The sequence below is a fragment of the Pagrus major genome, chromosome 17 (assembly GCF_040436345.1).
Source record: "Pagrus major chromosome 17, Pma_NU_1.0".
Taxonomy (NCBI): Eukaryota; Metazoa; Chordata; class Actinopteri; order Spariformes; family Sparidae; genus Pagrus; species Pagrus major.
The window spans coordinates 19999471-20022620 of record NC_133231.1 but is presented as its reverse complement, the minus strand read 5'-3'; the positions used below and the strand labels follow the sequence as shown (position 1 = coordinate 20022620).

The window sequence follows — 23150 nt, the reverse complement described above, 5'->3', positions numbered from 1 at the left end:
TTTTATTTCACTCCAAGGACCCCTGCTTAGTGACTCGAGAGGGCTCAAAACTGCAAACAGAATGTCTTTACACAATGGCACATATTCATTTATTTATTGAACAATTACTTGGCGGGGAGGAGTAATGTGACAGCTTGTACAGAGTCTATACTTTCATGTAGGTAACAACCCTTCTGGGAGCAGTATCTTTTTCTTTATGAGTCACTCGGCTTTAAAGACATAATGTTGTGGGAAGACTGATGCTTTATATTTGCTGATCGCAACAACCGCAAGGCTAATTTGGCTAAAAAGAGATCACAGGAGGATGAAAAGAAACTGCTTCAATTTGGGTGATCTTATCGCTTTCCTTTTTTCTTTTTTTCGTTTATCAAAATCTCAATGAATGAATAAACTAATAACAAGAAGCCAAATATATTTCTGTGGATGTTAAGGTTTACTGATCACATCTTTGTTAAAAACGACTGGTTTGCGATTGAGTTCCTCTTTTTGTATGATTCTACTGCCATCTTCCAAGAGTAAACGGTAACTTGTCTGCAGGCATGACGCTCAAAATCTGCTTCTGGTCCTCTGCCTTTCTCCTTCGACTCTCTCTCTCTTTCTATCTCTTTGTATCTGTTCTGTATATTCGTGTCCGTCTGTATGTCTTTCTGTCTGTCAGTGTACAGTAAGTTGTCTGCTGTCTTGTTGGAAGAATCACTGCCTGATAAAAAAAATAAAAAAAATGTTAAAAAAATTACCTTTTCACATCAACCAAAGGGGATTTGAGGCAATCAGACATGTAACATAGATATAATTTGGAAATGTGTCGCAAAACAAGTAACTGCTGTAAAAAAAAATGCTGTAAAAAAATTGGATGGCTTCTGTAAAAGTCTGTATAAAATTGGATTTATTTGTTCTGAAATGAGGCAGTGTGACTGGTGATACCAGTGTGCACTCATGACACTCACACCTATGCATGCTCGTTGGACGGTTGTCACAGGACGGTTCTTCCACGTGGTCCCGCCCCCAACCCACTCTCTCTCTCTTCCTCTGTCAACAACTCTGTTTCTTCCTGTTTCTCCTCCTTTTTCCTGCACGACAGAACCTCCTGCGACCTCCCTCCCCTCCCCCTCCAGCTCCTCTACCTGTCTCCTCTTCTTTTCCTCTGGTGGAGAAAGAGCAAATAAACAAACCAACAAATGGCATTTTCTTGTGCACATGTGTGGATATCTTTTCCAGGGTGTAAATAATTACATTCTCACACGTTCACCCCTTTCTCTCTCGAGCCTTAACACGTGTGATGTGTCTTTTTTTAACCGTGTTTGGCGGCAGCCGCTGTCTCTGGCCAACTCATTGGTGCTTGTCAGACAAAACAGCAGTCACCAAGGACCTGGCAGCAGTGTAATCCAGCCTGTCAGGCTTTTCCAAAAAACATTCCTCTCCAGTCTTTATCAGGGATTTTATGCCAGGAGAATATTAATGACAAATTCTCAGAGACAGGCCTCCTCTACAGGGACTGGCTGCTTATTTGTTCAGGCTCACATAGGAATCAAAGACTGAAATACACTGTTGACCTTCACAGGACAAAACTGTGTAGATGCTCAGAGATATTCGCTTTTAAAGTCTGAATACTGGAACACTATCACTGTGGTTTTTCACCGGTACAGAGATTTCTTTTAAAGCCACACTAGTAGCATATCTGTCTGCTACTCCACCACTTTGGTCCAGACTGAAATATCCCAATAATTATTGGATGGATTGGCATGAAATTTGGTGGAGACATTAATGCCACCTTCAAGATGGGTTGTAATATTTTTTGGTGATCTTCTGACTTTTCATTTAGCATCACCATCAGGTCAAATTTGTATTAGTTGTTTATGACAGATTAAGGGTTTAGACTAAAGTCAAACCTGTGTGGGTGGGAGGTTTTGCTTCATGCACAGGTGAGATTAAATAATATCCAGGATTAAAGGAAAAGCTCACCCAAAAAAGAAATTTAAGTGATTATCTACTCAACCTCATTCCGATTGAAAGTCAGGTGAGGTTGCGTAGTCCACAAATCTTTTCTGGAGCCTCACAGCGAAACAGCGTTGTAGCATTCTCCTAACCAACTGGAGTAGATGGGGACATGCTTTAAAATGTAAAAAAACAACCAAAAAAAATAACCAAACATAAAATGTTTCTGCACAGCTCGTTTAGCATAATCCAAGTCTCTTGAAGCCCTAAGGTCCTAAACTTATTTGAATGCTGCTTTGCTGTGAAGCTTTGCAGCGGACTTACAACAACTTCCTGTTTTACGGCCAATCATCGACCTTCCCCGTGCTGCCATGGTCACACCGTTCAACAAAAACTCAAGATTTTAATCAGTTTAGATCACAAAGCTGTTAAGGTTGGCCTGTGAAAATGTGACATCGATCAGGTTAAAAATGTAAGAGGAGTTTGTTAAAATACAACACGTGCAAATAGTCAAATATGTGCGGAAAAAATCAAAATGGCTGATTTTCTGTTGGGTTGAGGTTGTGGCACAAGGAGACTTTTTTGTATTCCATGCATGTGCATCAAACTAGCCGCAGGGGCTGTCGTAAGAAGTATAGAAAAATGCAGTTTCCTGTTGCCACTTGGTGGCGCTTTTACTGTAACAGAATATTGGCATATCAGCGTCTTTAGGCCGGGACTCTTATCCAACATGTGAAGTTTGGGGCAGATTTGACTCTGTACAGTAAAGTTATAAAAGTTATAGAAACTTTACCAGTGTTTCCCACACATAGACTTTACTTGGGCGGGCTGACCAGGTGTATCTGGTGACCCATTTTAGCATTTTTAGCTATTTTATTTTCATCCATCCAAGATAACGAGAGCGACCTCTCCTATTTTATGCTAGACCTACTTCTGCTGTTGTTTTGTACAAGCTTGTAGGTACACCTGGTTGTTGTGATGTGGTACAGTGCATGTTGGTTTTGATAGTCTACATAATTAACAACGAGCTTCCTGCAGAATCGGTTCACCTGCTGTGATAAGTGAAAAAAATCCAGAGCAGTGTGTTTTTTAGGCGACTTTATAAAACTTACTCCTGACGAAGAGAAAGCAGATAACATTGCTGTGAGAGAGAAACAGACAGGCGAGGCCAGTGTATGTGCTTAGGAGGACAATTAAAGCAACACTATGTTATGTAGGCAAACTCTTAAAACAGTTCCTAAGAAAGATAATTGATTTTTGAGTCTCATTCTCAGGACTTACTATTGGCATGGGGGTGAGTAGATAGTGACTGAATTTTCATTTTTGGGTGAACTTTTTCTTTAAGGCCTCCTTGAGCAACAGATATGTGACTTTGGAGGCATATCGAATGCCAAAACATTGCACTGTAGCTAATAAAAGTCACAGACAAGATTTTATAACTCTTGAAAGATTCATGGCGGCAACTTTTTAAACTTTCGTCAGTTGCAAGCTAAACAACAAAAATACAGCATTAATTTTTTTAAGTAGTCTACCAGAAATGTACACTTGCACCGAAATGCCTTGTTGGATGATGAAGATGCACTGCGGTAAAGTAGTAATGCCAAGTTCAACTTTTTTGCTAGAGGACTCCCAGTCCGCTGCATCGCTGGAGTGGCTCCACTCAAATGAATGAGATGGCTGCGTTTTTTCAGGGCTGAAGTCTGAACGCAGCTACCTGCAAAACATTCCCATGAGCCTCACTTGTACTTTGTTTTAAATGCTAATTATTAGCAAATGTTATCGTGCCAACATATTAAACTACAACTAATTGTTGTAAATAATTAAAATGAGCTAGTAGACAATTTTAATATTTATTATCTTTAAAAATTACAGACAGGTAATAATGATTTGAATATTTACCATACAGAAAATATATGATAAGATATAAGATAAATTAACCTCAATCAGTAAACTTTAAATGCATGATCTCTTTGACCTCTGGGTCAAATTAATTAAGTCTTCATCAATATATCATTTCATTATCATACAGTTCATTGCTGTCAGTTAATTTTTGATCAAAGGTAATTCGTGAAATTAACAGACATTGATATATGATGTACAGCTACATTCAACATTTCCGAGATATGGATGGACATTGAACATCAGTGACATGAAGACTGAACGTGTTTGTTCGTCTGCAGTTCAAAAGACACAGGAAGGCACCTGAGATTCTGAGTGAAAAAGTGAGATTGTCGTAAGAGTAGAAAAAATATCCAGTACTACAAGTTTCAGGAGCTGTGTGTGCACCAACCCGTCCTGCTCGCTGTGAGCTGAACGGGTGACCCCGACTCCTCCACCCAGACAGCAGCTGTCTCTGGGAGAAAGGAGCGAAATCAAAAAGTCTTTTCTCTTAAACCCCGTCTATATGGGCTCATCTGACTCCTCGCTCTCCCTCTCCTCCTGCAGGGAGGACAGTGTGAGGACAGGGCTGGTGGGTGACACAGGTGAGGCAGGGGGTGAAGGTGAGGTAGGGGAGGAGGTAGAGGGGGACGCTGCTTCCTCTGAAGCACCGTCAGCTCCGTTCGTGGTAGGGGAGCCGCTGCTGGAACTCCCCATGCTGCTGGGGGAGGAGGAATCCGTGTCACACCCGGGAGCTCCTCGGGAAGATGACGCCTTCCCTTGGGAATCCTCCTTGGACTCCTTCCTGACCAGCTCCCCTTCCATCCTGCTCCCCTCCCCCCACAAGTCTCTGTCCCGAGTTGGCGAGGAAGGGGTGGACGAGGGAGGCTGGTGCTTCTTGGCTTTCCTGCTGGCATCTCTGAAGCTGGCCAGAGGGGGACGAAGCCTCACTCCGCTGCGAGTCGAGCCCTCTATAGCTTTCTGTAACTGTTAGAGGAGAGAAAGAGTTTGGAGCAAACACAGCAGAGAAACATGTGTTGAAGTGACATTGTTGTATCACTAAAGAGAACATCCGGGGAGATGAGTTGTGGGCGGTAAGTGGAATAACCGCATGAATTAGAGCGTAAAGCATGATGCACTCCGTGACAGAATGACTGCCTACAACATGAGATCATCACATCTCAATATCGTGATGCATTAAAGCAAGAGAGCTGACTAAAACATGCAGATAAAGAGAAAAATGAAGAAGAGAAAAAAAAAAGTGACTTTACCTCTTTCAGTGCCACGACGCCCACCAGCTTTCCAATACTGGTGACATAGGCGTGACTGAGACCGAGCAGAGAGAACAGAGTGTGGGTCTGAGTAATGAAAGAGAAAGGACATCATCCATTCAGTGTTAAACGCATTGTGGTGTGACAGTGCTCTGCTTGCATGACTGCTCTGTTCCTTGAAAAAAACATTTCTACACATGTAAAAGAGGAGTTATATGGCTCTTTAACAGCACGAAATTCAGGGTTTCAAGCAGACATCCTGACTTTTAGGTTCAATCCCAATACATCCCTTGCTCCTACATGTACCACTTAGCCCTACCCCTCTGTTTTCGCATTCACATCTAGGGGGCTACATCACCCTCCACACAGGGTTTTTCAGAGGTACACTTCAAACCTGGGGTTGTGAGAACTCTTTACAACAAGCATAAAACTATCGCTATTAGTTTGCTGGTGTCTCAGTAGCTAACTAGTTACCTAGCTAACATTACAGTGTTATTGCTGATTTGTGCATGACAGTCCCCCTTGATGCTCAAATTTAACTAAAGGAAGACTTTATCCAGCTGTTTTTCATAGGCTCCTTTAAAATGTAAAAAAAGAGAATATAAATTAAAAAAAATTTACATTGTCCTGTGTTTTAATGCTTGACCAATGCTTCCCATGTTGGGATATACTTTTATTCGCATTCCTGCTAAGAGTTAAATGAAAAGACTGACCACTCCTGTGTCTGTATACTAAATATAAAACTATTGGCAGGAGACAGTTAGCTAAGCATAGAGAAAAAAATCAAGCATGCTTTAAAAGTGGAGCCTGGTTATCCTTTTATCATGAGCAACCATGCGTTTTATTTGTGGAGCCCCCTGCGCTGTTACTCCCACTGAGTTAATGGATCCATTTAAATGAACGACAGGGCTGCGTTTATTCATTCACATGTGTTATCTTGTTTGTGACAAAAGTACAAGTACAGAAAAGTACAAATACGTCTCCCAAAATGTCAAATCGTTCCTTTAAAATCTGCCGCATGGAAATATGAAACGGTTACTGTGCATGACTTATAACTGCATCATCAGGGTGCGTGAATGTCAGCCAGGTGTTGCTGTGGTCACCTTGTGCAGAGACGTTCTTTCCACCAGCTGAAACGGGGAGGGGTCTATACGAATCTGCTCCATATCGACTGGTTTGTCCAGCTCTTCCTCTTCCCAGGCTTTGATCTGCAACATCCAATCACAAGGCATAGAGATGGACTTTGCGTTCCTAATTTTTTCTTTGGATGGTTTGTCTCGTTATTGGCTGTGTGATGCTGAATCAATAGGATACTGTACCTCCTCTGGGGACATTGTGTCAGTCAGCGGCGGGGCCGTGGTCTCCTAAAGAAAGACGGGAACAGAAAGGACGAGGGACAGATGGATGGGTAGTCAGTCAGTATGAAAAAGTCATACATGATGATAAGATGACCCCTGGTGGTTTAATGTCATCACCCACTGCACAACATGTCAACTCCTTTATGTATGCATCATGTCCTGGCCACCCCATCGCATTTGTGAAGTTGGCTCAAGCTGCCATGTTGGAGTGATGCCCCTGTCTGAGCTGTCACTGCCTCGCTCGACAGCAGATCAGTGATGCGCTCTGAGCTTTAGGGGTCAAAATGATGAGTATGCAAGGTTGAGCTTAGCGACGTACCTGAGTTTCAGTCTGGCCTGATGACGACGTGGAGGAAAAGAGTCTCTGAAGGGTCCTCCTGACAGAAGGCAGCTTGCGCTTGTCTGAGGACGAGATATGGCAACACATGTAAGAGGAGAGAGGATGCGACACTTGATAGGTGGACTTGTCTTTATGCGCAGTGGAAATGTCATGTTACCGGAGCCTGTGTGGTTGGTGGAGGGCTCCTGAGGTTTAGGGGATGGCATCGGCCCGTTACATTCTTCCTGTACTGGAGCAGTCTGCAGGAACAACATGGTTGGTAACTGCATCATACATTTTTCAAGCTAAACTACTTCCTGTGAGTAAATCTATGGGTTTTTTTTCACCTTGTCTGCGCCCTCCTCTCCGCCCTCCTCATCCACGAAGCTGAAGGACTCCCAGCTGACTTTGGAGCCCTGGCCTGGTGAGCTCTGAACTCGTTCAAAGACTCGCCTCTCTGGTGAGAGCCACCAGTCAAAGACGGCTTGAAGCTCTGTCCTCTCGATGGAGCCCAGAAGAATCATGGACTCTGAGGAGAGAAGGGTTAAAGGAAAAGGTCACCATTTTTGGAAATATGCTTATCTGCTTTCTTGAGGTAGATGAGAAGATCGATACCGGTCTCATGCTGGTACATTAACTTTAAAGCTACAGACAGCAGGGTGTTAGCTTAGCTTAGCATAAAGACTGGAAACAGCGACTATTCGTTTGAAAACAACAATGGTGCCTCCTCTAGCGTAGATGCAGCTATAGCATCAGTTATATCAGACCTTTCATTGAATGAAGAGCAAAGAACGGCACCCAAGGCTTTTCTCAATGGAAAAGATGTTTTTGATCTTCTGTAGCTTCAATTACTGAACAGACATAAAAGAGGAATCAATATCAGCAAGTCACCCGACCTTTAGAGTCGACCAGGGGGATGGTTTTCAGCGTTGTGTTCTCCAGCAGATGGTTCAGTTCCCGATAGGTGGAATGAGAAGACAGGAACTTCACTCTGCGCACCATGATGTCCTCCACAAAGATGTTGTATTTGCTGAGGATACAGAGAAACAACAATAAATACTTCTCTTAGCTGTATGGAAAACATAAACACAAAGAATAAGGGTTGAACTTTACCTGATGTGCCCGAGGGCCAGCTCAGGCAGGTAGGGCAGCTTCTTCACCTGGATGATGGAGTCGTAGAGAGAAGGCTGCAGACCCTGGGCCACCATGTTCGCAAGGATGACCGCCACCATCATGGGCAGGATGTGGGAGATTTGACCGGTCAGCTCGAAGCAGATTACTGCAGTGGAAACGGTATGTGTGACGGCTCCCGTCATCGCTGCCGCACCTGGTGGAAAGCAGAGGGTAGGGGTAAAGTGTTATTTGAAATAGTAATAGTATTAAATAGGCAAAAAGTATTCAAATGTACACATCATACCAAGAGTTTTTAAAGACTTTAAAGGTTTAATTTGTGGAAATTGAAATGTTTTGGGTAAAATTATAAAGTCTTATACATAATTACACTGTTTCGAGACCTCATTTTGACCAGAGATGCTACCAAGTCAAGTGAAAATGGTGAAACTATTCCTAAACTGCTGCTGGATACACATATTTGAACTGTAGGAAGAGCAGTCTTAATATCAGGACAGACAGAGGTCTAGGATGGCAAATGTCAGCAATTCAATATTCAGCCTTCGATAAGTCTCCAGGCCAATGGGAAACTGAGTTCAGCTCTAGGATTAAGAGACTGACCAATGACAGCGTAACCTCCCGGCAGGATGCGGTAGACTATCCCATCAAACAGGATTCCATTTGGGAAAAGAGTGGCCATGATCTCTCCTACGAGGCGACCAAAAGCAGCTCCTTGAGGACAGAGATAAGACATGCTGGTAAAGACAAATTGAACTGAAGCTCAGCAGGAGATACTGCGCTCGCATTACAAAATCCTCTTACCTAATATGAACACTGGCATAAAGGCGCCCGAGGGGATGGGCATCGTGGTGGAAACTGCTGACATCCAGAACTGCAGCACAAAAACAGGATCAAGGTAGAATCGAGACCAATCCTAGAGGGGTTTTTCGTGTCTCACATATATTTAAAGGAACACTGAGTGCAGGGGGGAGAGGTACCTTCATGACGCAGAAAAGGACGAGGATGACAAAAACGCTGACGTGTGGATGGAGCCATGCAGATGAGCGACCCAGGCCGGGCGGAGGAGGATATCCTGAGATTTTGGTCCAGGTGAAATTATCAAACAGGGAGTTGATGCACTCCCTGGGCATCAGCTGCCAGAGGAGACAGACACACATAAACAGTTTAACATGATTCTTTCTCAACCATGCTGCTGTGTGCACATCACATTCTTCAGTAAGACCAGGAGCAGGAAAACAGATTAAATTATCAAATGATCACTTTCTATTTTATTTATGTTTCACACAGCATCACAACGTTTTTGGAGTCAGGGTTGTATGATCTAAGAAGAGTTGAAATAAGAGACTGGACCTGAATTTCCAGTGGTAGTTCTGTGGTATTTAAATTTCAACAATAACTCTCCAGTAGTGATTAAATTTAAACTAGCATTGCACTCCTATAACATTGTCAGAATCATAATGGACAGTTTAAAAAATGATGAAAACTGCTGAAGCAGAAGATATCATCTTTACATTTTCACAAATTCTTGTGAAAACCTGCCGACTACCCAGGTTACCCATAATGCAACTCTCCCACAGTTCAGGCAGAGATTCAGGTGTGTTTTGCTAGTTGACTAAATCACTTGATCTATATCCACCTGGCCTAGTTTTTCAAAGATATCAGAAATATTAATGAAAACACATTAAAAAGAAGTCAGAGTGCGTGAGATTGTCTCACCTCTCCAGCCATAAACTGTCCAAATCCAGGAGGAAACGTGAAGGTGGCGATGATAAACGTCACTGCACCTGGATAGATCAATCGACTGGGTGTGCACAAACAAACAAACAAACAAACAAACAAACAAACAAACACACACACACACACACACACATACATTCAGTCATTAACAGGAAGCCTGGTGTATTCTAAGAAACACCCAACATGGAAAAATAAGTGATGCTTGTAACAGAAATAACAGTGTGAGAGCGAGTGTGTACCACCACTGATTGTACAGCTCTCCTGGTGCTGCTGCTCGCCGCTCTCTAATGGTGGAGACTAATGTTCCCTGACTGCTGAGTCTCAGAGGATAAGTGAATCTCCACATTGAGTGAATAACTGGCTGAAAGGTTGTTAAGGCTTTGCTGCTGTCCCGGCCAGTGTTGTGAGACTGATGAGTTCAGAGAGTGGAGCTGAGATACATTAAGAGGAATTGGCTTTGAATGCGCAAATGGTTTGAGTTGCTTGGAACAATGTCTGCTACCAGAATCACTGTAGTTTTAGAGCCGAGGGGTCCATTAATCCACAGCAGCAGGGAATGCATGGTTTGTGTTTGTGTGTATGTGTGTGTGTGTGTGTGTGTGTGTGTGTGTGTGTGTGCGTGTGCGTGTGCGTGTGCGTGTGTGTGTGTGTGTGTGTGTGTGTGTGTGTGTGTGTTGGGATCTCACTGTTTGGTTAGGAAGCGTGTGAGCGCTGTCGGTCTTCTCATGAAAAGAACCACCTGTCTGTTCAGGTAGACGAAGAACGCCCCCAGGAAGCCACACGAGATCCTAAAACATGAGAAACAACTTGTTCTTACTGCTCACACTGCATCACACACACAGGTATGACTATTTCTATAGCCAGTGGTGGAACGCAACTGAGTACACTTACTCAAGTACTGCACTTAAGTAATGGTACTTTACTGGAGTGTTTCTCTCCTTATACTCCACTATGTTTCAGAGGGAAATACTGTGAGTTTTACTTCATGACATTTGACAGCTTTATTAACTAGTTGCTTTACAAATTGATATTTGTGTATATAAAACAAAGGAATAGCTTATAACATGATGATTTGTTTTACTTTAAACTACCCAACAGTTTATAGATATGATGTGTAAAATAAAATATTCCAGCTTCTCAAATGTGAGGATTTGCCTCTTTTTGCTTTTAATTATTTTAATTTGTACAAACTAAACATTCAATCAATTAGTATAGAAAATAATCAGCAAATTAATACGTAATGACAAGAATCATTGTTTGCAGTCCCCTTCAAAATAATTCAAAATGAGTTCCACCTCAACCAACTACAACACTAAAATCCTGTTTTTACATTATTGTATGAGTTATAATAATCTAATGATGTAATATATAATAATATCAGCCACAAGACATATTTTAAAGTTCATTTTCCTGATCATATTTTATATCATTTCACTTAAAGCAACATTATGTAGAAATTGGCATTGTGTGTGATTTGGCAACCCCGGCAGTTTTGGAGTGCAACACCACTGTCGTAAATACAGGTCTTTAACAATTTGTCAGACGTAATGTAGGTGCTAACTACAAACAAAACTCATTCTTAACAATGTCATGTGTTGAACTTGAAGTAAATGTGTGTAACACTGTGATCCTCCCCTCACTGAAGTTACATAGTGCAGAAACAAGTGATGGGGGGGCGGAGTGGCTGAGACAGAGACACCATTCACCCTATTACAAGACACTGTACCATCAAAATGATTCTGAAGCTGTTATTTTAAGGATAAAAAAATGACATAATGCTGCTATAAGTAACTGTACCTACCTAAGTAACAGAACTGAATACTTCCCACTGCCCTACTATCAATAGCAAACCAAAAGTTGATGCAAAAAAGGCATACGTTATCATTGCACACACACATATTCATAAATATCTTCACCCTATTATTGCGAATGCAGGCAGCTCCTGCAGGTCAAAAGGGAAATCCATCCGGAAGTTAGTTTTGAAGAGAGCTGTGATTGTGACTGAGAGAAAAAGAAATATAACAAAGAAAATCATAAACTTCAAACAAACATTTGATCTCAGTCCCTCATTCTTTCTTAGCTCAATATCTTGAGTTTGAAGTGAACATCAAAGAATGGACATAAAATATAATAGATAATGAAGTACTGGAAGAGGGAACAAAGCCTTTTGTAATGAATAAAAGGGTTTATTCATTACAAAAATAACAAAATTACAAAACAGCAGTTTAAATATATTTTAAACATGTTTTTTAGGACTTTGAACCTGGAAATTCTTTTTTGTTGTTGTTGTTTTTGCCACACTCTGGGGAAGAAGAAACAATACCATTTATATTTAAGTTGATTTGGCAAACTTATTTACAATAATTAATTAATAATTTATATTATTATTTACAAATCCTACAGACACGGAGCAACATTATTATCCCACTGGAGTCAACTACATGTCCACCTGATGGATTCAAGCCCAACATTAACTCTCCTTTTAGCTCTGTTTTTGGTCCCCACCACCTCCTGAGGGAAATATCTTGTTCTTTAGTTGCTAAATGCTACATCATGGTCACCAGCTAATCGCTAACTGTTCCTGTCTCCCATTTGTTGCCGAGCTGGTTTTCATTTTCTTTCATTTCCTTTGGAAATAGAAACTGTAAGAACTTAACATTTGACAACTGACCTCTGTTGTAAGATGTTTGGGAAGATGAATATTGGACTTCCGACTTTGAGTTGTAGCTCGTTTATAAAATGTAATATTTGGAGATTATCATGAACTGCAAGAAGTTGACACAGTAAAGGAAATACATGGTGCAGTGATTTAAATGCAAGTTGTGAATATATGTATAATATATAATATAATATAATAATATATAATTCGCTGGTGCTGGTGGATTGGGAAAATACTGTAAGTGATGACTTGAAACATTTCTGGTTTATCTAAAGAAGCAAATATTACTTAGCTGTCATATTCAGCTACTTTCCATTAAATGCCAGCTCAGCGGTCTTTTACAACAGTATGTGTGTCCGTGTGTGCGTGAGAGAGAGAGACAGTGTGTGTCTGTGTGTTCAGCTTCTCACCAGCATCCTTGTTCCAAACAGAGAGCACCCTGAATATGAAGGCGCTGAACGTGGCGGCAAAATATCCCCGCCAGTAATTTCTCACCGCAAAGTAGGTAGACGTGACCTCAATACTGAACAACACCCCTGGTGGTGGTGGAGAGAGAGAGAGAGGGAGAGAGGAGAAGGACAGGGGGAGAGGAGGGATTAAAGAGGAGAGGAAAAATGAGGATGGATGGTGTGAGATATGAGAGGAGGAGGAGAGAGTGAGAGAAAGAGGGAAAGACGACAGAGAGAGAGAGAGGAGAGAAATTAGTTAAATAAGCAGAATGAGTCCAAAAACACTTGAAGCTGAGGGTGTAATTATACACAACAGAAGAACTACAGGGAGTGAATACACACACTATAACTCAACCAAACACGCACACACTCACACACACTTGCACACACGCACATACACAGGGGCATAATCAGCATGTGAAGCAATAAAATAAACATCAGAGCCATCAGACACATTATTCTGAACAAGATAAAAACTGCTGAACAGAAGAAGATGATGCAATAAATAATATTTAAGGACTCACATTGTATTTGTTTTCTTTTTATGGTGATTAAAAAACTGAGTTGTAAATGTGGTTTTGAGCTTGTGCATATTGAGGGATGTTATGTATACTATGTACATTGATAGATATTAAGTATAGTTGCAACTAAAATGTATTTTAAAGCTGCTGTAAGCGTTCGTTCTGCAGTCCTGCTCTCTGTGTGTTTCTGCCACAGAAAACAAAAACATTACATTTAAACCAATAAAGTCAAAGGGTATTTGTCATTATTAATTCTAAAACTGACTGACAATATTATCAATAAATTATCAATATTGATAAATTATTGGATGTTTTAAACACTCAAATAATAATATTGATATTGGTCTTAAAATTCCAGTACGCGTTGGGCTTTATTCTTACATGTAAGACAAGCAGTTGCACAAGATCTTGGCTCAATAAAATACAGACTCAAATAAGAAAAATCAATAGTTTTTGAAACTCTGTGCTACTGACACATTTCAGCTAGAACTCAAAGCCTTAGTACAGTGTGATCAGGTACAGAGGGATGTTGTGTGCAGTAGTTTTGATTGTAAGAGGCAGTGTGCAAGTTGTACAGTACCTCCTAATGGAGTGCCGAAACAGCATCCCACCCCCACGGCACAGCCAACAGTCAGAATATCTGTGTAACCATAAGGGTTCTACTGACACAGAAAACAGAGAGGGAGAGGAAAAAAACAAGAGGGAAATAAAGGGTTGAGAGAGACAACGAGGGATGAAAGGCGTGAGATGATGAAGGGGAAACGAAGGTGACGAGGAACAAGGGCGTAGACAGAAAGACAGGAGAGTGAGTTGGAGGAAGAGAGAATAAAAGATCAAGGTGGAGAGGACATAATGGGGAACCACAGGGGGAGAATTGACAGAGGGAAGCAAAATGGAATAAAGTGAATAAATAATGTTCACTGAAGTATGGTAAAAAAAAAAAAAAAGTAATAAAGAAGGAGGGAAAACTCAAATCACGAGAATATAAAGCAGAGGAAGCACATGCTTATGACAGCAATCAGACTTAGTAGAGGCTATTAAGCAATCAGGCAAAGAAGTGGTCACATTGTCCAAAGAGACACATCCCTGCAGCTGATTGCAGACCAAAAATCAAGCATAGCAGACATAAAATATTTCCATTGATTATTAATGACCTTGAATTATGAGGTCCTATGAAACTTTTTAAAGAGTCTTTTATGATCTGTGTTGCATTATTCTTATTAGAAGAATATACATTTTTGAATCTGTCGCTTATTAAAAAGAGGGTTGTGGTGCTGAAAACTCTGAAGCTCACTGCTTAACAGCAGAAAGAACAGTTTAATTCAAGGCTCGTGTACTGTACTGGCAGTCTAATCGGTAATAAATGTTTGTTCCCGTTGAATCTATTACTGCTGATGATAGACACCAATGTGAGGTAAGATAGAGGGAAGAGTTAAACATTTTGTGAAATACATGTATTTGTTTTCCTGTCAGGGTTAGATAAGAAGATTGATAATCTTATGTCTGTACAGAGGATATGTAGCTATAGCCAGGAGTCAATTAGCTTAGCTTAGCATAAAGTTTGGAAGCAGAGGGAAACAGCTAGCCTGGCTCGGTCTGAAAGTTAAAAAAAATTCACATGCACTTCAACCATGTTTCCTGCAGTTTGTTGATATTTTGTAGTTCGTTTCATCTTTTTTTCTAATTCATCTTAAAGGCTGACATGAACAGTTTTTGCCCCAAGACTGCACATAATACAGTCTGAACAATATGACATCAGGCAAAAAAAACACTGCATTAATTAGAGAGCTTCAGAGGTGCTGATAGGTGGATTTTTAGTCCTTATGCTAAGCTAACCTAATTCCCTGCTGGCTCTATTTAGCGTACACACAAGAGTGGTATCAATCTTCTCATCTCCCTCTCAGCAGTAAAGCAAATGAGTGTATTTCCTAAAATGTTGAACTGTTCTTCTAAAGTCAAACTTTAAAATCCCTGGCTCAGCATTTCTGACAGGTTAATCTGTATATTTAAACATTCAGTTTTATTCATCACATCTAGTGCAGAGCACTGGTCTGAGGTCAGATTTAACCTCCATGTGTTACTGATGTTATTTCAGGAGGACAAAGCTGACCGCAGACCTGTGCCTGAGTGAGTCAGGAGGGAAGAGCAGGGCGGGACTTGCCTCCCACCGGGGCAGCGAAACAGGTGGCCACTCCCACGGCACACGCACACACCAACAGGTCCTGGTTATGGGTGTCATTCTGGGGTTAAGGGTCATGGGTGGAGATGGATAAGGAGCAAGGGAGGGAGAAAGAGGGAGGAGTGGGGACACAAACAAGCAGCAATGAATGAGAACGCCATGGGGAGGTGGAGATAGAGAGAGCAGGGAAAGAGGGAGACAGAGATATGGGAGGTCACTGTTAATACACATGCCAGACATTACCATCACACTATTAATACAGTGAGACACAAACACAGACGAGGTGCGAGGGGGCGAGCCAAAACAAAGACCAGGGAGAGGAGGGCAGGGCGTGGGCTGGGTGGGAGAGAGACAGATGGGAGACAACAACAGTCACAGGGTTCCCACTTTCATCAAATTCAAGCACCTTTCAAATAATTTCAAGGACTCAAAAATGGCATGTCTGGCGAATTCAAACTCGTTTGTAATTTAAAATCCATGGTGAAATCATTTAAAAAGTGTTGATCAAAAACAAGAATTAAAGTCTGTACTGTAGCTAGGAACAATGATCTGTCTCTAGTAGATTTTATTTTGTTTTGGCATTATGGCTGTTGCTGTGTTTGTTTTTTTTTGTTTTTTTGGAGCCAGAAGTGACTTTATTTGTATGAGAAGGTGGAACTGCAATGGATATGCATTGCTTCGTCTCCATCCTAATCGACAAGTTACTGCAGTAGTGAATTGTCAAGCACCAGGCAGTCATGCCCTAAAGCATACTCATCTATTTTACTATGAATGGGACCATAATTTACAAAATGAACATCTTGCTGCATTGAAGAAGACTTGAAACTAATGATTTATACCATAAACTCATGAGGAAAGTGTTTACTGAGGTAATGAACCAAGGGAGAAGTAGTCTAATTTCCTCATAGGCTTACATACAATCAGACTTCTTTTTGCAACCAGTGGAGTCGCCCCAGGCTGGTCATTTGAAAGAATGCGGGTTTACTTACATTGGCTTCACTTCTCAGATGGGTCTGATAAGTGGAGGCGATGCAGAACGTTGACTATTTTGTAGAGGCTTTGTGTGCAACGTTTGCTCAGTAGTACAGAAAGTGCAGCAGAGGCTCTTGGGAATTTCATCAGTTATTTCCAAAGCATTGTACAAATTTAAATTTAAACCTGATAATTGTGCTAGATGATAAAGTCAGTGGATCACCAAACAACCAACAGTTGTTGATATATCTCTCACCATCAAAGTGGTGGACCAACCGACAGACAGACATTGCCATTCCTTGAGACTTGAGACTAGCATGGTTAAAATCAAAACAATTGATTTTTTCAAAGCTAAAGCTAAAGATTTTTAAGAGCCTGTGGGAATCCTGTAATTATAACAAAGACCACAACAAAGGAAGTTACAATGGAAAAACTGCATTCCACACACATTAGTGCATTGATTGTAGTCAGCAAGGACACAAGGCTTCTGGGTAATGTAGGCTGTTTTGGTCAGGGCCTTGGCTTACCTCATAGACTCCAGAGAAGATAGACATGAATCGACTCAGCACAGCAGCACAGATACTGGCGATGTGGACAAACGGACCCTGGAGGTGATGGGAGGAAATCACTGACACAGATGAGCGACATGTAATGTTATCTAAAGAGACACTGTATACTGTCTGTAAAACAGGGAGTCTAAACTAGGACATGTTGTATCAGAACAGATAAATCACTGTGTAATTGCTGGATGTGACAGTTGCCCCGCTAATGTAATGGGGAAAATGAATGCTCTCCTTCACTGAGGACTTGAATAATTTGCTTCAATCCCGTGAGAGGAGGGAAAGAGGAAAAACATGACAGAAGATGATTTATTATCCTCTGAGCTTGGAGAAAGAGCAGATAGAGAGGTGGAGGACTAAACAAAGGAGAGGAAGGAGGATGATAATAGTGATGCTGGATCAATAATAGTAGATACATAGAAAAACAGATTGTAAGAAGATGAAAAAAGGGGTGTTTGTTACCTCTTTGCCCACTGGCATCCCACTGCCCAGGCCAGCAGTCAGCCCGATGACTTTAGCTACAAAGGCTTTGAGGGTCAGATATTCCTTCAGCACTACACCCCTCAGGATGGTTTTCAGCTCGGGAATACCAGAGCCTGTAGAAAAAACAGAGGAGAGAAGGAGAAGGAGAGGAGACATCTGAGTGGAAGGATGGTGAGCGCAATAAATAAAGAAACAGTGGTGCTGCCATCCTATAACCAGAAAGCAGACAAATGTGGTATAACAAGTAAAAAACAGGTGCTGAGAGTGAATAACAGAGGCTGACAGGTGATGGAGAGCTTACCGATGGCCTGTGGGGAAACCAGGTGACAGAAGAGAGAGGCGAACATGACAAGGATCATGGGATAGGTAACCCAGGCGAGGTACTGGAGCGGCACATTGCCCTTAAGCTCCCCATGTATCCACTTATAGGCTGAAAGAGAGAAAAGGAAAGAGAAGAGAGGTCAGAAAAAGTGCATTACACACAGGGGTATAAACTGAGTAATTATAGAGAGCAGTAACCAGAATCCTCTGTTATCAAACTGCAAATCTGACAGTCATAATCTCTTTGACCTTGGCCTGTGTTACCTTGCAGGCTCTTGGCGCTGGCGTAGTCCATACTCCAACTGACCAGAGCCATAGTCAGTCCCAGAAGAACCAGGAATATCCAGTCCTCCCCCATCTTGGTCACTATGTACCGCCGCACACGAGCCAAACAATCTGGGACAGAGATGTACAATTAATGATTCATCTTGTGTCCATTTATCTCTTGATTTAACTTCTGACAGTTTGTTATCACAATGCCTGAGAGGGAATCATGAAGTGTGGTTATGGACTCAGTGATGTTGCTATAGCTCATCACAGATGTACAACACAGAATGATCTGAATGGTTTGTGCTTTTTTTTCCATTTACAATTGAATGTATGTGCGTTTGCTTGAAAAACGTACTCACTCACTTATTCACTGATAGTGGAGAGATGAAAGTGTTTAAATCATTCACTGCAGTAAAAGACGCATCTCATCCCAGAGTAAAAATACTCTGACTTCAAAATTGTGCTTAAAGAGGTTTTAGGGATGCACATCCACAAAGTTTCTGACATATAAAAAAACCCAGTGTGATAAAATTCGATGCAACACAGGCTGAGATAAACTGACTTTAAATCTATAATCGCTATAATAACACAGCTCAATGCGTCTTTTGCCAGAATTCCTTGCTTAAAGTATGCCTTTCAAACTTTTCCCACCCTGTTTATAATACAGATGCTATCTTTTAAAAGTTTATAGACTAGAAGCTCAGGATTTTGATATTGAATAGGAATGTTGAATAGGTAGCAAAATGACTAAAGTGATATCATTTGAACGATTTTCTCACACTCGACAAACCTCCAGCAGAACAACAGGCATCACCTAACAGCTATACAGGCTTTGTAGTACTCAATGTGATGAGTCCATTGACTCAGTGGAGAAACGTGTTCATGGTGTGAGTAACAGAACAGCATGAACACTCTACAATACACAATGTCCTCAACAATTACCAGACTGTTGAATCTGCCCCTATCTTACACAATGTGTTCACAATATTAATTTAACAACCGCAAGTACTCACTCTAAAGACCTGCCCCTTTTCCACAGAGTTAACTTAATAATACATTAATGCAGATAATGGATTACACAAAGTTTTATTGTTGGTAGTTCAGGCAGGGTTGTAATTACTATTGAGAAACTGAGGTTAGTGGTGGAGGAAGTACTCAGATCTACATGGTAAAAGTAGCAATAACACGCTGCAAAAACACTTAAATAAATGGTTCCACATTTAAAATGTTATGTAAGTGATTATCATCATCATATCATTGGATTATCATTGCGGATGCATTATAACTATTTGATGTACTGTGGGTGGGTAGTTAAATCTACAGTCAATGTTGAGCAAGTTACTTTCAAAAAGCAATATATCACATATTACTAGTTACCTTCATTTTAAAGTAATATATTATGTTACAATATTACTGACTGAGTAGAGTGATATTACTTATTACACTACTTTTTAGTTACTTTCAACAAAAAGCCCAATTAAATAGCCGAGATCTTTTTAAATAATGGAATGGCCTTGGACACAGGGACGAGCAGGCAGACAAAGGATCAAAGTCTGATATATTATGAGATGGGAATACATTTTTAGGTTCAGTCATATGAAACACAATAGACCTATACCTTCTATAATGTAGCCTATAATGACATGTCGAGACAAAAATCTCTTTTCCTATGCCTTTTTATTATAATCCACAGAACAAGGAGTGCTTGGGCATATGTGATTCAAGAATGTAAATTAAAGTGCGCTCAGAGGATTAGGCTTCATCATTAGGCCTACGAAATACGGCTCATTTCAGTCACACCGAGAAATTAACAAAGAACTTATAGGCTCGGATATATTAAACACACACAGAGCCTATATTAATATTATCATGCGCGGTGTGGATGGGTTCCTAAAAAAACAACAATAAATGCTTCACTTCGGTTGGTAACGTGGATTGTAACCCAGAAAATACAGAAAATATGAGCTGCTGAATGATGACTAAAATATGAATAATCCAAATAACACATTTTTATAACAAATAACACTTTGTTTTGTTTAGGTGTTGGTGGGGTACTTTAAAGGACTCCTGAACTCAAATGGCCAGTCCAGACTTCCTCGTGTTCTGTGTGGCAGCCTAATTAAACTATAGCAGTGAATCATATTTTATGAGCTCATCGTGTTGCATGTAAAATCATAATGTGCAAAGTAACCAGTAACTGAAGCCATCAGATAAATGCTGCTCTCTCTGGAATGTAGTGTGATGAAAAAATAAAAAAATAAGTGAAGTAACAGCAACTCAAAAATGTATTTAGTTTAGGTAAAGGTGTGTTATTCAATTTCACCTCTGTTTCCTGGATATCACAGGGGGGTGGGTTTGTAGCTGTATACAGGTTTTAAGGTGTACCATGGTATTAAAATTGAGGGTTATAATACTGTATACATTTGCTTATCTAATATATTGAATTCTACTGTATTATTGCTAGTAAATCATATATATTTAAAGTTTATTTAAAGTTTAAAAGTTTCAAGTGATAAAGCATTTGTTTAACCAAAAACCCCTTCTGTTTTCATTAATTTAAGGGTCCCTGTAACTGATAATCATAATAGTAATTGTGTAATATTGTACACTGTATACTGCAAAACCATGATATATACTTACTTTTATAAAGCAGTTGGATGTGTGTGTTTAATTCGAATAAATGCTCACCTTGGCATTTGGAGTAGGGACGAGGCTTCTTGGTGGAAGATGCGTGACTGTGATGCGACTCCAAGGACATAGGGTGATGTTGGTGATGCCGCCGGCCGAGCCCTCTTCGGCCGGTGGCTGCGGTGTTGTCCCCTGCCTGTCTCCTCCATTGTCTCTCTGTCAGCAAACGTGCAGCCTCCCGTCGGGCGAAGTTTCCCAGCTGCTCCCTGTACTCCCCGTACAGCTGTAACGGAGGGGAAACACTGATAATAATACTAATAATTTAAAAAAAAGTGATAGAAACCATGTGTTTGTTGGGCCCCTTAGGATTGTAGAGAAGGAAAACAAGATGCAAAAGAAGAGGAGGAGGAGGGAAAAGAAGAGAGGGAAGAGAAGGAAAAATACCTCTGACAACTGAGACTTGAGGGGAGGATAAAACTAGATCCAGTGCGAAGAGTCTTGAGATAACGAGAAAGAGATGGGGAATGTGCGGCGTGTGTGTAAGGGATACACACCAACCTGAATACCCTGGGCGACATAAATAGACAAAACGGGCATAGAGATCGGAAAAACCCCTCCCTGAGAGGAGGCAGGAGCTGGAGAGGTGCCAGAGGAACAGATCCTGGAAGAGAGGACATTCCACATCTTCCCCTTCCGACTGTGTGTGCACTTTACACCTACAACTGCACACACACTCACTTGGTCAGAAAACACGACACCCTGTAATCCACTGTGATCATTTTGCAGCGCACCACACTCGTTAAAACCATAAGAGCTGTAAAATACTGCAGATCCAGGTGCAGCTATGATGTGCAACTGAAACCTACAGATCACATGCATCCCACCACACAGCAAAGCAAGAGGCTAAATCATAAGGAGGGCTGACTGCCACACATTTCTGTCTCATGTTCACACAGGAAAAGAGAGCTGACACATCCAAGCATGAGGCCCAGGACCAGAACGATTGCATAGCAAAATGCTCACAACTACATCAAGCAATGACAAAATAACAAGAAAATGTTTAGACAATCACGGAATGACACAGACAAGTTGGTGTAATCTCAGTTTGGTTAGATTTTCCTCAGTGTGTGTGCACAAAAACTGCTTTACACAACCGGTCCACTGCTACACATGAGTCACTACAACCACATGACAAAGTGACTGATTTAGAAGCTTATAATTAATACATGAATACACCACATAGCAGGTGGCCAGCAGTTACACTGTTAAAGGCTCTTGAGAACTTTGATGCCTCTAAATCACATCGCAAAGTTATTTTAAACCTCACTAAACACTATGAACCACAAACTGTTATTCAGAACAGTGCTGCACCACTAACAGCTTTTATGAGCACAAGTGTTTGTTACATCACCTTTGTACTTATGCTGTACATTAAAAAGCTGAACTAACGGCAGACTACTGACTAACGACTATACTCAGTTTTAATTATATGGCATTATACAAAGACCTGGGTGGATATTACTATTACTTCCATTTTTTTTTAAAGGGACATGCTGTTAAGGGCAAGACAATGATGAATTTGCAGGAAAGGATTTAAAGTTATTTTTCGAGATAGAAAATGTACTTGCCATTAGATGAGTCGTCCAGATGTTTTGAATGTCATCCTTTGGTTATTCTTCACAAGTTAAACAAATTATTTGCTAAAAGTGTCAGACAAAAATCCAATGTACTGTCTTTGCTTCTGCTGTGTAGAGGCTTAAAGGATAACATGCAAATATACTGAATAATTTATCAAAGTTTTGATCTCATCTTTTTCATCTTATCACTGCTTTTAATAATAATGATTCCATTAAATTTAATCTCACATTAACGTCTAATCTGCTGCACAACGGTCGGAAACCATGCGTACCATTTACATTTGAGCTGTGTTTCTTGTGTTCTTCAAAATAATAAGACCACAACAACAGAAAGTGAGATGAATTATAATAAAGACATACCACACGTTTCAACCGCTTTGGAGTTTCGATTAAAAATGATTTATCCAACTTAATTGTGTTGGTAAATTTCATATTTGATTTGGCAGTAATCCGATTTGAGTACATTTAAAAGAAATGTAAAAATACATTAATACTCTGTATACCCGATACACTATTTAATTTTTCAGTATATTCTTATAAAGTATATTAATCTGCATCTAGTGTGAGAGACCACAAACTACAAACAGTCACACTTCATCTAGTTGCACAAACAACCAATTAAAGCCATAAGTGGAAAAGAGAACTCGATCAAATATGTGAACAGATCCACAAAAGTAACTCGTGGAGATCAAAGAAAAAAGACACAGAAGAGCACATGACTGAAAATCACCCTCCACCATCTGACCAGACAGACCCTCTGGTCCTCCTGTCTTTACCTGTTCCTCATCAGTTGTCTTAAGCATGATGTGTTAGCAGCTCTGTTCCTGTCCTGTCCTGTCTCC

At 40.7% G+C, this 23150-nt stretch overlaps 1 protein-coding gene across 1 annotated transcript; it reads right to left on the bottom strand.

The window, feature by feature from the left end:
- Positions 1 to 3771: 3771 nt before the first annotated feature.
- clcn1b (chloride channel, voltage-sensitive 1b) lies at positions 3772 to 23150 on the bottom strand. Its single transcript, XM_073485277.1, has 23 exons — positions 23085 to 23150; positions 20732 to 20954; positions 18038 to 18169; positions 17754 to 17882; positions 17432 to 17565; positions 16937 to 17014; positions 13839 to 13917; positions 12699 to 12824; positions 11546 to 11630; positions 10316 to 10417; positions 9609 to 9693; positions 8870 to 9025; positions 8694 to 8763; positions 8493 to 8603; positions 7875 to 8088; positions 7658 to 7791; positions 7109 to 7290; positions 6940 to 7021; positions 6762 to 6844; positions 6404 to 6448; positions 6188 to 6292; positions 5085 to 5171; positions 3772 to 4800 (listed from the first exon to the last, which is right to left on the bottom strand). Exons 1-23 carry the CDS (start codon positions 23109 to 23111, stop codon positions 4336 to 4338), a joined length of 2934 nt encoding a protein of 977 aa, XP_073341378.1. The 5' UTR covers positions 23112 to 23150; the 3' UTR covers positions 3772 to 4335.